The sequence below is a fragment of the Cariama cristata genome, unplaced genomic scaffold (genome assembly GCF_000690535.1).
Source record: "Cariama cristata isolate BGI_N322 unplaced genomic scaffold, ASM69053v1 scaffold15434, whole genome shotgun sequence".
Classification (NCBI taxonomy): domain Eukaryota; kingdom Metazoa; phylum Chordata; class Aves; order Cariamiformes; family Cariamidae; genus Cariama; species Cariama cristata.
In genome coordinates, this window is record NW_009613626.1 from 1 (window position 1) to 20,387 (window position 20,387).

The following is a 20,387-nucleotide window of genomic DNA, read 5'->3' on the forward strand; positions in this document are numbered from 1 at the left end:
ATGGACAGATCTCTGCGGCCGGTTTGCATTACTGGGGAGCCGACCGGGCGGTAAAAGGTTGGCGTGTGCTTTGGGTGAAGTGTGTGCTGTGCCTGGGATAACGCAACAAATTAGGCCGAATTGAGCCTCAGGTGTAACTTGAAAGTAACATTAGTAGGCCCCGAGTTGGCTTGGCTGAGGTTGCAGATCCTGCCATGTTTTCTAATCTAATTTGCCTTCTTCATAGCTTCAGAATTTGTGGTGGGCTGTGCCAGTCAGTTCAAACTTGATATAGGAAGCTGTAGTTTCCTCATGCTACCTGTAGTGGCTGTGTTAGTGTGGAGATCCAAGAGCAGGGAATTTTGAAGAGGAGGATATGTTTTACTGAACCAGTTGCAATTAAACAGGGGCAAGTGCAATAGTGCTTCTCATAATATTTATTGGAATAAGGATGGGGGAAGGAGAAGATTGAACACTAATGCTGGCTTCTGTAATGGTGGTTTGTCTTAGAAGATGACAGGAAGAGCTAGAGCCAGAGCAAGAGGAAGACCTCCAGGACAGGAGACTGCTGTTCCTTCCGTAGGAGCTGCGTCTGTAAGTTGGTTCTCTTTTAATGAGCACAGCTGGGCTTTGAAATGTCGTAGCTCAACTACTTTCTATTTTAATATCAGGTAATACATCATCTAACATATATATGTGTATGTATATATTATGTCAGATGTATAGTTGTATTAACTCGTTTTCATTAATGAAATTTTTGTGGTTTTACAAAGAAGTACTCTGTTGTAATACAGTTGTCATAATAGAGCTAGTAGAAACAGGTAGACATTGTCATAGCCTGCTTTGTCCACTGTGATACCGTGCAAAGAACCAGAACATATGAGGCTGCTGCTGCTGTTGATACGTATTTGGGCAGAACCTGTGTCTGGTAGGTGTTTTGACCTGTTCCTGTTGTTTTTAATTTTAATATCAAGGACTTTCTATCTCTGCATTTGAACTAGTATTTAGGGCTTGTTTTGTGCATCTATGCCCTGGTCAAACTGTAGCTTGAAAATGGCAGATACTTCTGTATTTGCAGCCATTGCCACATACCTGGACATTTTTTAAAGCTGTTTCTCAAGTGTGTCAATTATTAATAATCATCTTTCATTTGGGAATGTGATTAGACTGGAAGAGTATTCCTAGTCCATTTCTTGCCAGTGTCAGATGAGTTTAAGTCGTGATGGAAGGTGGTTTACAGTTCTGTTTCTCAAATAGTGAAATATGTCTTGCATTAGCAGTAACAATGATGCACCTCTTGAACCTGGAACAGAATTTATAAACCTAAGAGACCTGATTACTTCAAACTTGATCTCTTTGATTTGAATAGCAGAAGTCAGGAGGTGGTATCAGTGTCCTGCTGTGTGTGAAGAGCAAAGTAAAGGAAACAGTAAGGCTTAGGTACTTTACATGGACTATGAATATTGATGCAGTCTGAGTGAAGAAAAGTCTGGTTTGGCTTTTTTTTCTGTATAGGCTGCCACTGTTCTACCATGTCTAGTTAGTTCCAGAAGTGTTTCCAAAGCCATGTTGAAAAGAGGTTGTGGAATGAGTAAGAGGACTTACATTAAATGTTTGGAAAATGAGGGCTTAGGCATGCGCTCTGTCTCAGCTTAAGTGAAAACATAATCTGTGCTGATTGCAGGGGAAGATGGAACAATTAGCCATGGATTGTAGAAGTGAACCATACCATTTGACTTTAACACTGGACTGATACAGAGGTATCATAATACACCCAAGTTCTTATTACTGAGGTTTTTATCAAAAAGCATTAGTAAGATTTAAGGAGGTCGGGGGCCTGCCTTTCCTTACTAATGTCCTGACAACCCTGTGATCTTCCTTGCTGCAGAGGTAGGAAAAAGGATAGGTTGGTCAGTCCCTGGGAAGTCCTTCCCAACGTGGAGACTGCAGCCTCCAAGGAGGATACCAAGAAGGTGGAGCTTGGCTTTTTGTAGCAGTGCATGGTGAGAAGACAAGACACAATGGGCAAGAACTGAAGCAAGAGTTGTTTTGACGGGATGTAAAGAAAAATGTTTTCATGATGAGGACAGTCAAGCACTGGAACAGGTTGCCTACTGAGGTTGTGCAGTCTCCATCCTTGAAGATGGGTAAATCTCTCAGCAACCTGATCAGACCTCATAATTGATGTTGCTTGGATCAGGAGACCTCCTGAGGTTTCTTCCAGCCTGAATTATCTTGTGGTCCTATGAAGAGCAGAATGTTGAAAACTTCCGTCCCCACACCCAAACAGTGAACCCTTTCCTGAATAAGCTCTTCATTCAGTTTTTGACTTGACATGGAGCTCTGCTGTGATCCTTTAAAGGATGGGAAAGGAATATAGTCAGCTCAGGATAGCGGGGCTTAGTGCCTAGCTGTTGAACTAGAAAATCCATGTAGGTGACATTGCTGCTTCCTTCAGGGGCAGGGATGGAATATAGGTGAGAGAGGCAAAGCAGAACTGATCTTTCCTGAACTGCTTTTATGAATACTACAGGGAGCACAAAACTTGTGATAGTGTGCTGTTACTGTGATAGTACAGGACTTTGATAATTTTCCCATATACTCTTGAGGGTTGTGTACATTCGATCTTTGCAGTAGTGCTTATGGGTGTTTACAGACTTCTCGGAGGGTATACTTTTGACAGATCTTATAACATATAAAAATAAGGTGGAGAGTATAAGAACAGAGAGGCCTGCTTAGTTACTGATCTTGTGTTTAGCGTCAGAACATGCATATGGGAATCGTAAGACATGTACCAAGAGCTGTGAGAGCAAGGGAGTAGAGGAACTCCAGGAATGGATTGCTGGCAGGTTGGCACTGGTTCAGGGGGTTCCTACTGCTATGTTGTACAACAAGACAGAGCCAGGTTGGCTCTCTAGCTCAGGTTTCATGATCATCCTTGATATTGGCCTCTGGCTTCCTTACACTTAAAGTAGAGAACTTGGTGAGTCCTGGAGGGACTAACTTGTGGGGCAGACTGCAATCCGGTAACATGAATCTGAATTGTGGAATTGCTCGTGGCAGAAGGTTGTGTGTTGCTGTTCTTCTAGGCATGACACTTTTTAATATTTATTCACCAGATGCTAAAATTAGAAAAGCTGTTTTTATAAACTGAGTAGTCAGCTAATTGAACTATCAGAAGGATTGTTGAAAATGAGAAGTCTAGAAATTTTAGTTAGAGCTTGGAAGGAGAAGATTTGCATTTACTACTAGGTAAGTGAACATTAACTTACAAAAAACATTTCCAGAACCCCATTGTTTTGGAGTTCGAAGTACAGAGTAATAACTTTGCTACTTAATATAGGCAAAAGATTTAAACTTATGTAACTGTTACCCTTGGGTATTTGGGTATTCTGTACTTGGTTAGTGACTTTGTTTTGCTGTACTCTTGGAAGTATGCTGTTTCTTCAGTTACAGTAGGAAAAGTTGCTCCTAACTGCAGGTTCAACAGACTTTGCCAAGTCAGGCCCCCGGCCGTTGGCAACCTCAGCAGCCACGTGTTCCTCCATCAGTATCAGAAGAACCTATCGGTCCACATCGTGGACGACAGAGGGGCCCTCAGAGTGTTCCACAAGGCCAGAATGGGAGAAGGCCAGAAGGTCAGAAAGGCTAAAAGAGTTCCTTGCCCACAAGAGCACATATTGTGAAGAGAATGCAATTAAGACATTCTGTAGACTGTATTTCTTATTTTTCTTTTCAAAATGAGATTTATTACTGAGATTTGGAAAAGTTAACTCTACATACCTTGTGATGATAGTATTGTCATTCTAAGGTGCAGTATAACTGAACCAGGAATTTTGAAGACTACCTTAAGTGTGCTCTACTCCATCTGTACCATCTCCTCTATCAAAATAGTTAAAAAAAAAAAAAAAAAAGCAGTTGGCACATGAATACCAATACTATTAAATATAAAAACTAAGAAATTAAACTTTCTTACCTATTTCACATCACAGTGTGTTTCAACATTTTGGTGCCAGCTGGAGCTGAAATGAAAGATCTGTCCTCCCTGTATTTGCAGAAGAGATTATTGATTTGAAGAGTTTACATCTTTTTTTCATCTGGCTAGTGAGCTGTTGTATTTGCTTACTAGTTAAGTTTCTGTAAATCTTAGGAAATTAACATGTGTTACCTGAATGCTATTTTAAGATGAATTTACTACATAGTAAAAGCTGAAAGTTAAATTTCATGATTTCTCTTAATTTTGTATGTCTGACTTTCAAAATTGAATTGTATTTAACTCTTATTTGTATGTAAGACTTGATTGTTATTCTTCCTCTTCCTCAAATTTCAAAACAATAGGATTACAGATTTCTGCAGGATTTCAGGAATTGTCTTTAACAGATAGAGGTAGATGTCGTAAAGATTTCCATGACCTCGGGGTAAACGCTCGGCAAGCCATAGAACATGTTCAAGAATCAAAAACTGGTATGTTCAGATTAGACTGTAGACATGTAAGCAAGTTGAAATTAAAAATAGTTTTGCTTTGTTTCTTCTTTTAGTATCCCCTAGAGAGCTCGAGAAAAAAGATCTTCGTTGTGTACTAGAAAAAGATTCAACTGGAGCTAGTTCTTACTGTTGTAGTTTTTTGTTTGCTTGTTTGTTTGAAAAATCTTGAAATACTGAAAGAAATGTCATCTTGTCATAGATGAATGGAAATGTGGATATTTCTAGTGATTGTTACTCTTGTTAGCTTTTGTTCTATGTTTGTGATTCATGTAAAGGAAGATTAATTTGTCCGTAAAGGAAGTTTATGTTTTGGTGGAAATTCATCTCTCTAGTACCTGGTACTAGTCCTTTGGGAGACTGGTTACTGATCTCAATGTGTATCTCATTTGATGTGAGAGTTTTCCTGACAGCTGAAGGAATTATAAAAAGCTCTACTAAGTGGGTGAGTGTCTATGGTAACACTATGCCTATATGAGCATTTCCTGTAGCTTACTGAGCTAGAGCAGTTGCAGAACACAACTGACCTCTAATCTTTGTCTGAATGTCTTAGTTTTTTAAAATTTCTCATAGTAACTCAAGAGCTCTAAACTGGTAACATTTTGGAACTACTAAGATGTTTGCCTCTCATTTTAGGTTCTTCAGGTACTATGATAAAATTAACTGCAAATTACTTCCGTTTGATGTCTCGACCCCAGTGGGCTTTATATCAGTACCATGTTGGCTATAGTCCTGAGATGGAAGCACGCCGTCTTCGATCGGCTTTGCTCTTTCAGCATGAAGAGCTAATTGGAAAGACACATGCATTTGATGGATCAATATTATTCCTGCCAAAAAACCTAGGGAATAAGGTCGGATACGATAATGCTACTTTATTTTTTATTTTGACTTGCATTTTATGATGCTTCTTTTTTCTTACTGGTCTGGGTGAAGTTAAAGAATTGATGTCCCATGAGCAACGTTTAGTTGAATTGAATATATTAGTATAGGCTAATTTGCTTGTGTAGAGAAATGGGGTAATAAACTTCTGGTTCTAATGCTTGGGTTCTGCAGCCTAGAATAACCCTCTGCACAGAAGTGGATAGTACAGACAGTATTTTTCCTTTATTTTTCTGCTTCTATCTTCTCATAATTTCTATATTTTAACATCCAACACAGTTGAAAGGGAGGATGTACTGGGTGTACGTGGCAAGGTTTCGGTAGCTGGGGGGATCTGAGGTGGTCCCTGTGGGAAGAGGTTGTGCTGTACACAGCTGTTGCCGGCCAGCTTCACAACAGACCCACCACAGACCAAAGCTGAGCCCATCAGCAAAGTTGATGGCACCTCTGTGTGTTTAAAAAGGGGAGGGAAAAATGCCAGAGCAGAAGAAAAATCTGAGAAGAAAGGAGCAGCAGAGGGAAAATGCCACATAGTGATGTAGCCCCTGCCTTCCTCCTGCTCTGCCCCTTGTGCCACTCATTGCCTCACTGAAGGTACTGAGTGTAATCAGTGGTGGTAACAGAGGGGGACAGAGGAGTCTGGAGTGAAGTTGAGCCTGGAAAAGGGAGAGAGGGAAGGTGTTTTCAGTATGTGTTTTAATGTTTGTCTTTTTGCCTCCCAGTACCTGAATCAGTAATTAAATATATATTAATTGGCAATATATTAAATCCAGTTTGATATTAATGGAGCAAAGTCCAGATATAGCCTTATTTGCCTCTAGTTTTATTAACCTAACTTCACTTTCTCAGATTACTGAAGTGTTTAGTAGGACTCGAAATGGAGAGGATGTGAAAATAACAATCACGCTGACTAATGAGTTGCCACCTACTTCACCTACATGTCTGCAGTTTTACAACATCATTTTCAGAAGGTTTGCTATCCCAGTTATGTCTATATAAGAAGTCATTCTAAAAATATCCAACTTAAGTTTTTTCTTTCCGAAGAATGGACTACAAATCAATATTACAAATGTGAATTTTTAAGCCTTTGTAGCTACCATTACTATGTGGCCAGCCACATCTGGCAACATTTTAATGTGCAGTTCTATACATGTTTCTGGCATGTGTTAGTGTGAAATGAGTTCATACCTTTTCCCTGAGCAAGCAGATTAACACTGGAGTCCTAACTGTTGTAGGCAGTTAGTCCTATCTCTGCCCTCCTTTTGCGACTGTGGATTTGCCTCTTAGAGCAAATAGTGCAGGACCTTGAACTGACAAATTACTTTTTTTTGCTGTAGTCTTTCTGTTTAACCTGGGTACCTGGACTACCTGGTTCGTCTGAAATATAGCTTATTTAGACTGCTACCTTCGGCTGGTTGGTGAAAGGTTGGGTTGTATGCTAACTTACTTTCAACAGATTCATTGTCATTAATAAGTGCCCATGACCTTTCTAAATTGAGTTTAATGAAAAGTTCACATTCATGACTGTTTTTGTCTAGTCAGATGAACAAAAAACGAGTTTGTGCAGAGGGATGGGACCATGCATAGTTTGATAAACTGAATAATAATGGTAAATGACATCCATATTTCAACTTCTAGGCTTTTGAAGATGTTGAATTTGCAGCAGATTGGACGTAATTATTACAACCCCAGTGACCCAATCAGCATCCCTACTCACAGGTTTGGCAAAAAGGATACTCAGATTTAGGAGGGGTGCAGGGAGAAAGGATGGTATTTTGATACTGTTCTGATGGTTTATCTTGTAATAAAACAATGGACTTAAAAACTGGTATTCCTGGGAAGCACAGGACCTCATTCTCCTAACTTAGTTTCTTCTATGTGTAAGATCTCATTACTCGTTACCTGTGTGTGTTCTGCTATTACATTTTACTCGAATGTCAGAAGCTTTGCTTCAATGTCTGTAAGGCTGAGATCTCTAAATACTTTAATTCTAAAGCTCAGGAGTGTTCATTCTGAAGGCCATTTAATCTGCCATGTAAATTCATATCTGGCCATGCCCCGCTGGATGGGTAGTTCTGGAACTCACCTATTGCTAGCTGTCATGTCTCGTCCCCACGCCCTGCCAGGATCCTGTACAATGTGACTGGTGCTTCTGGCTAGCCCTCGGCCTGTTGTACAAGGAGTAAGCTTGAGTTTGACTGGGGCCCTGTCATCTGGCTGTGGTGTACTCCTTGCTATTAACCTAGCCTACATAACCTGGTTGATGGAAGAGACTGGACAGTGTTCTATTAGATAAACTGTTGGTATTTTTCTCTTTAATATATCCCTACACTTTGTGTGTAAGATTTTTAAGACTAATAGCATGAAATGGATTTCTAGGGTTTTTAGGCAACCTTTCTTTCACTTCAGTTATATTGCTACATCATTCAATTAATCTTCTTTTATCTTAAGCTGACTAAGGATACCTGCATGTAAAATATTTTTTGTTTTGTTAACTTTCAGGAGCTTGTTTATAATTAGATAGTGGTTTCTTTGTGTCTTGGCTGCTTTCTGGCATCTGGGAAAGTGGACAGAAATAACTCAAGGGATGAGAATAGAGATGTTTTAAAGCACGTTAAGATTTTGTATGTTTCTTTTGACAGGTTGATGGTTTGGCCAGGCTTCACAAGTTCTATCCTCCAGTATGAGGAAAGCATTATGTTATGTACAGATGTGAGCCATAAGGTTCTTCGCAGTGAAACAGTGTTGGATTTTATGTACAATCTGTATTACCAGGTTGAAGAGCAAAGATTTAGAGATGCCTGTGCTAAAGAGCTGATAGGTTTAATTGTTCTTACAAAGTAAGTCTCTTTGGACTCCTGTTGTCTTAGATATGTTAATTTTTTTGGATGTTCCATGTCCTGAAGTATACTATGAAGCATCAGAAAGCATGAAAATGATATCATTGTCAAGCTAGCAAACTAACTGAGGTGACGGCATTTACAAAAGCAGGAAGTAGTTACTGGATTAATTCTGTTTCATTTGGGTTTATTACAATTTGGCTTTTAGTAGCATTGATAGCTAGTTACAGTTGAAAACTTGAAGGTACTGCTGCTGATAGGAGCGAAACTTTCAACTTATGTGAGTATTGCTATTAACTTTTTCATCCTGCAGTTCTATTTCTTTTCTATTTGAGTTGAGATTTTAAAAAAACCAAATGGATAAATTGTTTATTTAGGTATAATAACAGAACATACAGAGTTGATGACATTGACTGGGATGGCAATCCACAGTGTACCTTTAGAAAAGCAGATGGTTCTGAGATCAGCTTCGTGGACTACTACAAAAAGGTATGAAAACTTAGCTGTAAGTGTGTGTGTTATGCTTTAACTTGAAACATTAGAGCATTGTTAGAGGTTTACATATGATTCATGGATTTGTAATTAATAATTTTCTTTAATAGAATTTTATTTTTAATGGATACTATGTAATCTGCAAGCAGTAAGTAACCTATGCAGCATGAGTAGTCCGTCCCAATGAGTGGCTGGTCGGGCAAAAATGCCAGGAGGCCTGTGTGGATGAACAAGGAACTCCTGGGAAAACTCAAAAAGGAAGCACACGGAAGGTGGAAGCAGGGACAGGTCATCTGGGAGGAATACAAAGACATTGTCCCAGCATGCAGGAATGAGGTTAGGAAAGCCAAAGCCCAACTGGAATTGAATCTGGCCAGGAATATTGAAGGCAACAGGAAGGGCTTCTGTAAGTACATAAGTAACAAAAGGAAAAGTGGGGAAAATTTGACCCCACTACTGTGAATGAGGCAGGGCCCCTGGTGACACAGGGTGTGGAAAAAGATGAGATACTGAATGCTGCCTTCGCCTCAGTCTTTACTAGCAAGACCGCCATTCAGGATTCCCAGGCCCCAGAGACCAGGGAGAAGTCTAGAGCAAGGAAGACATACCGGTTTTGGAAGAGAATCAGGTTGGGGAATACTCAGGCAGATTAGCCTGATGGTTGCACTTAAAGTAACTGAGGCAGCTGGCTCATGTCACTGTGAGGCCACTGTCAGTAATCTTTGAGTGATGGTGCTGATGGGGAAAAGTGCCTGATGACTGGAGGAAATCAAATGTCACTCCTATCTTGAAGAAGTTCAAGGAGGATGACGCAGGGAACTACGGACCAGTCAGCCTCACATTCATCCCTGGGAAGGTGATGGAACAGCGAATCTTGAAAACCGTTTCCAGGCACATGAAGGACAAGAAAGTCATCAGGAGTAGTCAGCATGACTTCACCAAGGGGAAATCATGCTTGATAAACTTCTATGATGAAATGACTGGCTTGGTAGATGAGGGGAGAGCAGTGGATATTGTATGCTAGCCTTCAGTAAGGCTTTTGGCACTGTCTCCCATAAGATCCTGGTGGGGAAGCTGATGAAGTGTGGGCTGGATGAGCAGACAGTGAGGTGGATTGAAAACTGGCTGAATGGCCAGGCCGAGAGGGGGGTGGTTGGTGGCACGGTGTGTAGTATGGAGTCCAGTAACTAGCGGTGTACCCCAGGGTCAGTACTGGGTCCAGTCATGTTTAACTTCTTTATGAATGATCTGGATGATGGGACAGAGTGTACCATCAGCAAGTTTGCTGATAATTTACTGGAGGTAGAATATATGGACAGTCATCTTAAGAGAAACTACTCTTTGATACTTTCGGTTCTTTGAAAAAAAGTTTATGTGTGTCTTTCATAGCTTAACCTTCTCTACTATTGAGGCCTACCACTGTAATTGTGAAATCTTTCTGCACATCAGTTTCAACTGTAGAACAGGATGGGACTGTAAACTAGAAGCAAAATTTATATTAGCCATTCTAGTTCAGGATGGAGTTATAAATGATAAATTTTCTCTGCCTCTTTGCCTTTGCTGTGATCTCAATTTTTTGTTTTCGAATGCTATCTTTTGGATGGTTTCTGAGGTGTGGTTTTCTCTAAGAAAAAGTTAAACTATGAAGTATGTTTGACTGTCAGCTTGTGTTGCCTTTTTGTGGTGGTGGTTTTTTTTTTTTCTAAACTAATTTAGCGACTGCTAGACCGAACAACTCTTGCCAGATGCAAGGAAAGGTTATGGGAGGGTTAAATTTCAGAAAATTCACTTGGAATCTTGTTTGATTCTTGTGATGTCTTGATTTAAATTACTCTATAGGGCAGGAACCTTGTCCATTACTGAACTGGAGTGAGCATCCTAATCTTGAGTTAGATACTCTGGGTGATACTGCCTCAAGCAAGGCAGAAGTATTGTTTCTGTTGTCTCCTACAAGTCGATGATTAGACAGCACCAATAGAGAGAATCGTGCTTCCCTGTTTGACCTTTTCTGACAAAACCAGTTCCTCTCAAGTTAGATGTGCTAATTGAAAAAAGTTGCTGGTTGCTTTTGGTTTCTTTTTGTTTAAGGAAAAACACTCATTTTCTAAAGTGAGCATTATTATTGAGAAAACTGAGTGTTTGTTATGAATAAACTAACATACAATATATATTTCTAATACAGCAATATAATCAAGAAATTACTGACTTGAACCAGCCTGTCTTGATCAGTCAGTCTAGGAGGAAGAGAGGAAGCATGATGCCAGGACCTGTGGTTCTAATTCCAGAACTGTGCTTCCTGACAGGTACCATAGCATTTTTTCATATCAAAACATCTATCAAAATATAATGCCTACTGAAACTGGTATCTTGACAGCAGCCTCTTGCCAAGTTAAGTAGAAACGTTTTGTTTCCATCAATGTGAGTTTAGAAACAAGTTTTATAACTAAAAGATTAGATGTTTAAATGAGGCTGAAAAGTTTGAGGGGTTTTGATCTTGCATAGTCTTTACGTACGGTGTTCAGCATTGGCCCACTGATAACTTGTAGAGGTTTTTTGGCGGTAGAACTTCTGTTGAAAAGGGAAATTTACTATAAATTGATAATTTTGCAAGATATATAAATAGATATTTTCCACTGAGATGCTCACCTTGCACTAGCGGTACCTGTCCTTCTCAGCACTGTTTTGTTTTGCTTTGGAAATGTAAATAAAGAGCTGCATGTCTTGTGTGGTTTCCTCTCAAGTGCAAAAATCCAGATTTTTTTTTTTTTTCCTATGCAGATAGGAATGTATGTACAGGGAGCAACTGAAAACCTTGATTACTACTGACACCACTTTACATGTCTGCAGTACATGGCATAGTTAATCTGCATGACTTGCAAGGTTACTTTTCTTAGTCCTTAGTCTAACTTTTACTGAGAAAAAGGTTTTGCTGTAAACAGGATTAACTGAGAAGATGCGTAATGATTTTAATATGATGAAAGACCTGGCTACTCATACACGACTGCCACCTGAGAAAAGGCAACGTGAAATTGGAAGACTTATTGACTACATCCGAAAGTATGCTACCTTAATATCTTCTGTACTTCCTTGTCATGAACAAATAGTATGATAAACTTCTTTCTTGCAACTAAACTTTGGAAACCTTACTGGTTTTAAAAAAGAAAAGTCCCAGTAACGACAAATTTCTTTATGTTTTCATTTAAATCTTGTTTTTAAACAGAGATGACAATGTTCAGAAGGAACTCAGAGACTGGGGTTTAAGCTTTGATTCTAATTTATTATCCTTTACGGGAAGAGTTGTTCAAAGAGAGAAGATCCTTCAATCAGGAAAAGTGGTAAATTAAAACAACTTCTAAAATCTTCTGGATCTCTCACTGATGAAGCAAGTTCTTAAAGAATGAGATACTACTTGTTGGTTTTTATAAAATGACGGATTATGAGTGAAAATGTTACATACAAGTCTTTGTCCAGATAGGAGACTCACAAACTTCTTAAATTGTTTACAAGTTCTGTTTAGAAACCCCTGAAGATTTTTCTGGCTTGCATTATAATAGTGTCTTCCCTGAAAAACAGTCCTTTTATCTAAACAAAGTCATTTTGGATACACAAACTAGGAGACTGGAGATGTTTTTAAGTAGTTTCCATTTATTAAAATACTAAGGCTTTCAAATGAAAGTTCAGTTCAGTAGATAGAACCCATATAGTATTTGTTTGCTGAAAGGTGGAGTGACTCTTCAGTATGAATAGCTTATATTTCAATTAAGTCATAGATTGCCATAAAACGTTATGTATTTGCTCTGTAGTAGCGGTCTTTTGTTTATTTTGAATGGATGCTAGATGGAAAAGGGCATCTTACAGTATCTTTATCTGTATATCTGTGTATTTGGTAAGGCTTTTTTTATTCTTGTTATTGAAAAGATGTGGTATCTTTATAATAATACTTTTTCTCAAGCAGGTACCTTATTAAAAAGAAAAATGGGAGAAAAAATAAGTCAGTACATAAACAGCTATGTCTTTGCAGCAGAAAATTTCTGCAGCAAATAGTAACAACTTACCTGGGCTTAAAATCATAAGTTGCATAATTATGAATGAAACATTTGAAGAGTGTAGAATTTCTTGAAGGGGCTAGATAAAGCTTATTTTAAATTAGTGACAATAGCAGTAAAAACAGATAAAAATTGTGTCGTTTGTTCTAGGCAGAAGTGTTACAGTCTGTTCTTGAAGTGTATCAGGAGGTAGTTGTGGTATAGCTTATTTGGTAGGGTGTTGATTTTTTTTTCTCTGACATCTCTTATTTACAGTTTGATTACAACCCTCAGTTTGCTGATTGGTCAAAGGAAACTAGGGGAACTCCCTTAATCTGTGCAAAGCCTCTGGACAACTGGTTATTAATATACACACGGCGCAACTATGATGCTGCTAATACATTACTTCAGAATCTGTTTAAAGTCACGCCATCTATGGGAATCAGAATGAATAAGGCAACCATGTAAGTGTCTTTAGAAAGCTGATGAAAAATAATTTTATACTTGAGGTGTATCTGTTAGCATGCTTAGGCTGTTAAGTGAGGAGATAGTATGGTATGTCACACTACTGACTTGTGTGACATTTTTAATAAAATAAAGGTGCTTTCAGTATGCAATTTGTTCAGTTTTCTCTAGTTGCTGACTGTTACTCATGCTTTTATTTGTGAGAGCTTTCATTGGGCGTTAAAGCATGCCAAAACCAAACAGTATTAGACGTAGGCATCGATCAAAACCTTCTCAAGTGGAGCTATATTTAATACGAGAAGAAATACGTATTTTCTTGCTGACTTTGAATGTATTCTGATTTATTCTCGTTGCAAATGTCTTCCTTTGAGTACCTCTGCTTGCTTTCAACTTTGAATTTCATTGCTCTTGAAAGCCTAAGTTGGGGATGATTCCTCTTAATCTTCATATTGTGTGAATATTGTATGTTTATTAATAGCTATAAATGTGACACTTTGTACAGTACTGGTGCATAACGAGCATTTATGTTTTTGCTGAAGTTTCAATAGCTGTTAGTTGTTTTTTTTTCTGTAAGCATTTTTTCTCTTCCTTTTCAGGATTGAAGTAGAGGATAGAACAGAAGCTTATTTAAGGGTTTTGCAGCAAAGTATTACCCCTGACACAAACATAGTATGTATTTGAATTCATAGTTTCAAATTATGTTAATCTCTGGTGTTTCAAGACTAGTGGGATTCATTCTCAGAAATAAAACTCTTGGCTCCTGAGTATCTATTACATGCCTACTCGTAACTCCTGTTCAAACCCCAGACTAACTATGAGTATTCTTGTGGAAAAGAGCCTTTTTACTTGGCTCTGAAGTATCGACAGTGAAACGTTCCAGACATTTCTTTCACTGTGAACACTTGAATATTCCTCTTGAGCATACGAAACTTTTCCTAAAGAACTACAACTGTTATGTAAATCTGAGAATGCAGCTTCTTAAAAACTTTTATTTTTCTCTCCTTTAAAGGCAGTTTGTGTTTTGTCTAGTTCTCGAAAGGATAAGTATGATGCTATCAAGAAATACTTATGTACAGACTGTCCCATTCCAAGTCAGTGTGTGATTGCTCGCACTTTAAGCAAGCCTCAGACTGCTATGGCCATAACAACAAAAATTGCCTTACAAATGAACTGTAAAATGGGTGGAGAACTTTGGAGTGTTGAGATCCCAGTAAGTAATTTTTTTAAAAAATGGTAACTGTTTTCTTTATTGAGCCTTATTTAAAAAGCAAGTTTTTTTCCCCAAAAAAGAAAATGGAGTATTCTTTGTGTAGTTTGTTTTGTGTCTGTGAGAAGAGGCATGAAGTTAAATACGACATAAGGAGACATTTAATTCAAGAATTGAGTGCCCATGGTTTACTTAAGTGTCCTGAAACCACAGAGCTTCTGTCATGATCTTGTTACACTGTAGGATGGAGATGATAGGTCCTTTGGCATGTCTTCATGTACTAATACATGTTCTGTATTGTCTTCTTTTAAGCTGAAACAGGTAATGGTTGTGGGAATTGATTGTTACCATGACACTTTATCTGGAAAGCAGTCAGTTGCGGGATTTGTCGCTAGCCTGAATCAAACAATGACACGGTAAGATTTGATTGCCAGAGGGGAAAAAAATAAATCTTATCTTTCCCTTAACTGAAAAGTAGCTTGAATGTGGTGGGCCATCATGAAAGTGTCCAAATGGATTAACTGTACACTCTTAATTATTGTGAATTGTTTTTTCCCCTGCATCCGTTAAGGAGTAGCCTTGTCTTTCTTCCACAGTGCTTGGGAGAGGCGGCAAATGGTGGGGCAAGGGCTGGGATGACTACGGGGCATCACAGTGACAGGCTCTCCTGCCTTTTGAGTTGACTTGCGTGAATCGTTTTTGAGAGGAATCGCACATGGTGCTAAGGCATTTGTCTACCACAGGGGCTTTGCGAGGGAAGCATTCTCATAGTATGCTAACTCTCGCTTGACTGCATTGACCTGCAGTGCCCATAAGGACTAAGTGGGCATAGCCATTTTAAAAATAACTTCATTGAAGTAAGCCTGGGAAATGCTTTGAAGGTCATCTCTTATTTTGTTCTTCACAGGTGGTTCTCTCGCTGTGTTGTTCAGGGTCGTGGGCAAGAACTTGTGGATGGGCTCAAAGCCTGCTTGCAAAGTAAGGCAAGCCTTTCTGCTCTTGTTGAGTCAGATCTAAGGAATGAGAGTTTAACTTCCTCAAAACACACCTCCTCAACTGCCTTGAGGGGAGGTGTTACCAACTTGCACGCAGATAAAACCAGATTTAAATTACAATTGTAAATATTGCTGAAAATTAATAGCATTTTGTGTACATTGTTTCATTGATTCCCATATTTCTTAACAGTAATTAAATGCTACTTATCAATGCACTTTGAACAGTGGTTTAAAGGAGATGGATTTAAAGGATGACAGCTGCTTCCTGTAAGAGAGGCCAGTGGAGTAGATAATCTCCTTAGGTTCTTTCTTTTTGTGTTGGTACACAGGTAAACCAGAATTCTTTTTGCAGGTAACGTTTGTGTATCATGATGCATACCTGTTTCAGGTTACTGAAAGATTGAGGACCTTAGGTTTCAAAACTTAATACTGTTTTTCCAGGAATAAAAATCCATTTTTGTTTTGCATTGAATTGTCATTATAGCTAACAGCTTTTACTCTTTTTTTTTAAGCTGCCCTAAGAGACTGGTTCAAATGGAATAAGTATTTGCCCTCTCGTATTGTTGTGTATCGTGATGGTGTAGGAGATGGACAACTAAACACTTTGGTTAATTACGAAGTGCCCCAATTTCTGGATTGCTTGAAGAGTGTTGGTGAAGACTACAAGTAAGTCTGCTTCTGCCAACCCCCTTTTTTATACTGCAAGAGAAATAGACACTGGGATAGAAAAAGTGGTTACAAGTGAAGATTGTGTTGTCTTTCCTTATTTATTTTTGCTTGAGCTCAAGTAATTGCTTTTCTGATGATAGTTTACATTTGTTTTGAGATACCTAACTTGTAATAAAATAGGAAAAGTTTTTAGTACATGTAACACATGAGTGTCCAATACACACGTACACACATATACTTTTTAGGCATTCTTGATGCATATGGTCATTAATATTTTTTTCATATACTTTGATCATAGCCTGATTACTATCACATGTGTCTATTTTTTTCTTTCCACTTCTGAAAGTACTGTCTGTTGTCCAGTCACTTGTGTTCTGCACAGTTTTCAACATTCTGCTTTAAAACTTATCAACTGCAGTGACTTGGTTTCTTAATCTGCTCTGAAAAATGAAAATATTTCCTGATGCTGCAGGCAAGCAGAGCGCAAAACAAGTTATAGCTAGTAGCAATTGCAGTGCTTACTGCTTCTGTTTAGCTTTTCTTCATGGCTTGCTCTTTACTAAAAATACTGTTAAAACAGTGTTTTCTATATGAAAAGGTGAGGTAGAGACATAGTAGACATTGGATCTGTATTTAGAAGATCCACTTTTTGGTCTGTTTTGTGTCTCCCTGTGAAGTTAAATATGAACCAGATTAGTGAGAAACAGTACCAAAGTTGCACCTCAAACTACAAATCTAAAGTTAGGAACAACATCCTATTTAATCTAAATCAATGAATTAGTGAAGACTTGTATGTGAAATGAATGCCCTGGAGAACTCCAAAATTGCTTTTAATTTGAAGCTGTAGAGAATCTGCTCTTGAAATACTCTCAGTGCAGTTTTTCAGGATAGTTTTGGTTTTTTCCTTTTATTTTCATTTATTTTAGTCCGAGACTTACTGTGATAGTTGTGAAGAAACGAGTGAATACCAGGTTCTTTGCAGAGTGTGATGGAGGATTTCAGAACCCACCCCCTGGGACTGTTGTTGATGTGGAGGTTACCAGACCAGAATGGTAAGTTAGTATAGAAGTGACACTTCTCTTTGCTGGCAATCTGATAATAAAGGAAATGCATCCAATATTAAATTGAGTGTGGGATCAAGCAGAAGAATACTTCCCACACTTCTGTCCTTTTGAAAAGAAATCATAGTGGATGTGTAGATAAAAGAAATGGACAAGCTTAAATTTTATGAATTCATTATGCAGTATTTCATGGTTTCCAACATGTGGTATTTGTGTACATCAGAGTATTACGTACGCTTTAAGTAAGTGCGTGTTTCCCTTTTTGGTGCTACTTCTTTTTGATTTTTAAAGTGCCTAATGATAGGATTGCCCAGCTGTCCTTAACTGAAATTAAATTCTGTCTGACTGTAGTTTTGACACTGTGCATAAATTTTGTTACATGGTAAGGGTGCATTTTATGAGCAAGCGTTGGAAGTATTCTTTGGTGGTTGGGGAAGTCACTAGGAGACTTGGAATTGTACAGTTATGCGTGTAGGTAAAACATGTACACAGATCCATTGACTTGACTTGCTTGCTGTTAGGATTGAACGTTTTTGCAAGTCACACGCCACAAAACTCAGGTCAGGTATGTGGGAAATGCAAAGCTTATTCAGTACATGATGAAAGATTTGACTTTGGTCAAGGGATGCTGGAGCGGGTGAGGAACAACGCAGTCATCTGTGGTGGCGCACAGTTCCGACAGGTAGTCTTGCCTGCCTTTTTTTGTATTTTTACCAACTTGCTGCAGGTGTTCCAAGCGTTGTGATAGATGACAAACATCCAAACGTGGCTCAGGGTGCCAGAGTAAATGAGGAGCATAAGCTCAGTACATGTGCAGGGTGGTTATCAGGAGGAAAACTGTATATGATGAGTGGTTAAGATCTTCATGGTCTTAGGAGCTGTTCCATATAATAAGATCACTTACATTCTTTCAGATTTCCTGGCCTTTCAGAAATAGAGGAAACGGATTATTTTGTGACCAAAGCATAGGCATACTTTTGGGGTTTATTCAGTATGCATAAAGTGGCTTGAAGAAAATAAGTAAGACAAATTTGTGGGGATTTGCATTTTCCTAAGAAAAGCAGCCCTTTCTCTATCAGAAATTCTGGGAGTTTGTTTTTTCTGTTACAGGTATGATTTCTTTATTGTGAGTCAGGCAGTGAGAAATGGTTGTGTTGCACCCACTCATTACAACGTAATTTATGACACTAGCAAACTGAAACCAGATCACATGCAACGTTTAACCTACAAACTTTGCCACATGTACTATAACTGGTCGGTAAGTATTTCCTCCTGGAAACGATAATATTTTGCTTCTAAGACTGTGCATCTCTATGGAGTAACGACCCACAAGAAGGCAGAAAAAGGTGTCCTTAAGACACCCATGCAGAGCTAGAAAGTATGCCTCTTGACTTGGAGTGGTGGTTTGGGAAGTAGAGATTTCATAATTACATGATCTCTCTGAAGTCTGAAGATGACTTTAATCTTCATTCTCACTAGAAAATCCTTGTTGTTTTGAGTATTGTTCCCAAATACTATGTCAAAAGCAAAACTGAAATGATTCTTTCCTAGCTGCAGAAGTACTTCTGTGTGGAAATGGAACTGTGTTCTTCCATTTCCCTTGGGGCTGCTTCTGTTGCATACCAAGATGAGCACACAGTCAGCTGGTGCCTGAGGTGTGCTTTAGATTTGTCAGTTTACTAATCATAAATATTTCACATGACTTACCCGTGTCACACCTTCTGTGAGATGTGGCATCACATGTGAACCTGCATAGGAGGCTTTTTTGGAGTGAGGAGAGGAATGGAGTTGGGAAGTTTTTTGCATCTGTTCTTCTATAAAGTACGTTTTTTTAATGTGTTCAGTGTATGTGATGTTGTTTTCACAAGTCTGCATAATCCAAAGGGAATATAAATTTTACATGTATATAGACTTTTGAATTCCAGGACTGTCTGTTACAGTGAATGCATGATTATTTAAATGACTTGAAATTAATTATCTCCCCCCCCTCCCCTCTCTTCTGCAGGGTGTTATCAGAGTACCTGCTCCTTGCCAATATGCTCATAAACTGGCTTTCCTTGTTGGTCAGAGTATTCACAGAGAACCAAACCTGTTGCTTTCAGACAGACTCTACTATCTTTGAAGTTGAGTTACCAGCTAAAAAAAAAATACAGTTCCTTTCTAGGGAATATAGAATTGTCTGGGGTTTTGGTTTTGATTTTGGTTTTGGTTTTGGTTTTTCTTGAGACATGTGCATGGGATAATGAGTATGTGCAGTTGTGGAACTTTATTTTCATTGTAGCAGGAAAAAGCTCGAGATAGCAGATCCGCATTTTGAATAGGTCTCTGCTTGCTATAAAAGCTATACAATTATTTTTTTTTTTAATACTTACTAAAGTGTTTCTGGGATTTTTCAAAAAAGATTATCAGTTGTTCTTATTTATGTTTTGGGGAAGTCTTACACAGAGTTATTATTAGCATACAGGATACACAGTTATGCAGACCGAAGTCCAAACTTTTCCAGCTAGCACACTACACTTAAAATTTTCAAAATGCAATTGCTGCGTCCTTGTTTTTCTTGGCTGTTCAAATGAGTGCAAAATTTTGTTACTTAAACAATTTCATATCTTAAAAAGAGGCTATCAGACATTCTGAGTTATCAGGGCTTTGTTTTAAGATTGCATAGTGCTGCAAAACGTATGGAAGGGTTTTTCATACTTGCCCTTGTAAGTGATTCGCAGACCAGCTACAAACTGTCTTGCGCTCACTTGTGTCTCCCTAGGAGTAGAGGGAAGTGGAGAAGGAGTCTTTCAAACTGGCATAGCTGAGGAAGAAGTTCTGTGTGTACCAAAGTTTCCGGAATGAGGGTCAGAGGGAAAATTATTTCTGTATGTTGCCACAGCTGTACGAACTCCTTTATTTTCTAAGCCTACAGTATTCTCTCCACAAAAAGTGATGGCTTTGACTCTAAGCTTGCATGCTGTTAAGGGGGCTGTGTGACTTACAATGGACTATCCTATTGACATGCTTTTTCTTAGTCTTGCAACTTCATATTTACTACATAGTGTGAGTAAATCGTTGTTTTAGACAACTGCAAATTCATAACTGGAATGAACTAAACATCTTGGTTGACATTGTTTAACTGCATGCTTGTTAAATGAGAACAATAATTTCCATCAAAGAATATATCAGTGCACTGATGTGCAAAAAAGTAGCTAATTTTACTATTCATGTTTTTTTTTGTTGTGCAGTTCCAAGTAAGGGGAAGTGCTTAGGCCTTGGTTTGTATTGTACTTCTAAGCTTTTTGTTGGTA

The 20,387-nt window shown here is 38.5% G+C and overlaps 1 protein-coding gene across 1 annotated transcript; it reads left to right on the plus strand.

Moving 5' to 3' along the window:
* Positions 1-492: 492 nt before the first annotated feature.
* On the plus strand, positions 493-19,216 carry PIWIL1 (piwi-like RNA-mediated gene silencing 1). The gene is made up of 20 exons (XM_009699102.1): positions 493-573; positions 3,461-3,588; positions 4,307-4,443; positions 5,098-5,312; positions 6,190-6,311; positions 6,979-7,059; positions 7,983-8,180; positions 8,558-8,669; positions 10,855-10,975; positions 11,612-11,729; positions 11,893-12,007; positions 12,974-13,161; positions 13,759-13,831; positions 14,172-14,372; positions 14,682-14,785; positions 15,277-15,347; positions 15,877-16,030; positions 16,960-17,085; positions 18,205-18,352; positions 19,100-19,216. Exons 1-20 carry the CDS (start codon positions 493-495, stop codon positions 19,214-19,216), a joined length of 2,610 nt encoding a protein of 869 aa, XP_009697404.1.
* The last annotated feature ends 1,171 nt before the right edge of the window (positions 19,217-20,387 follow it).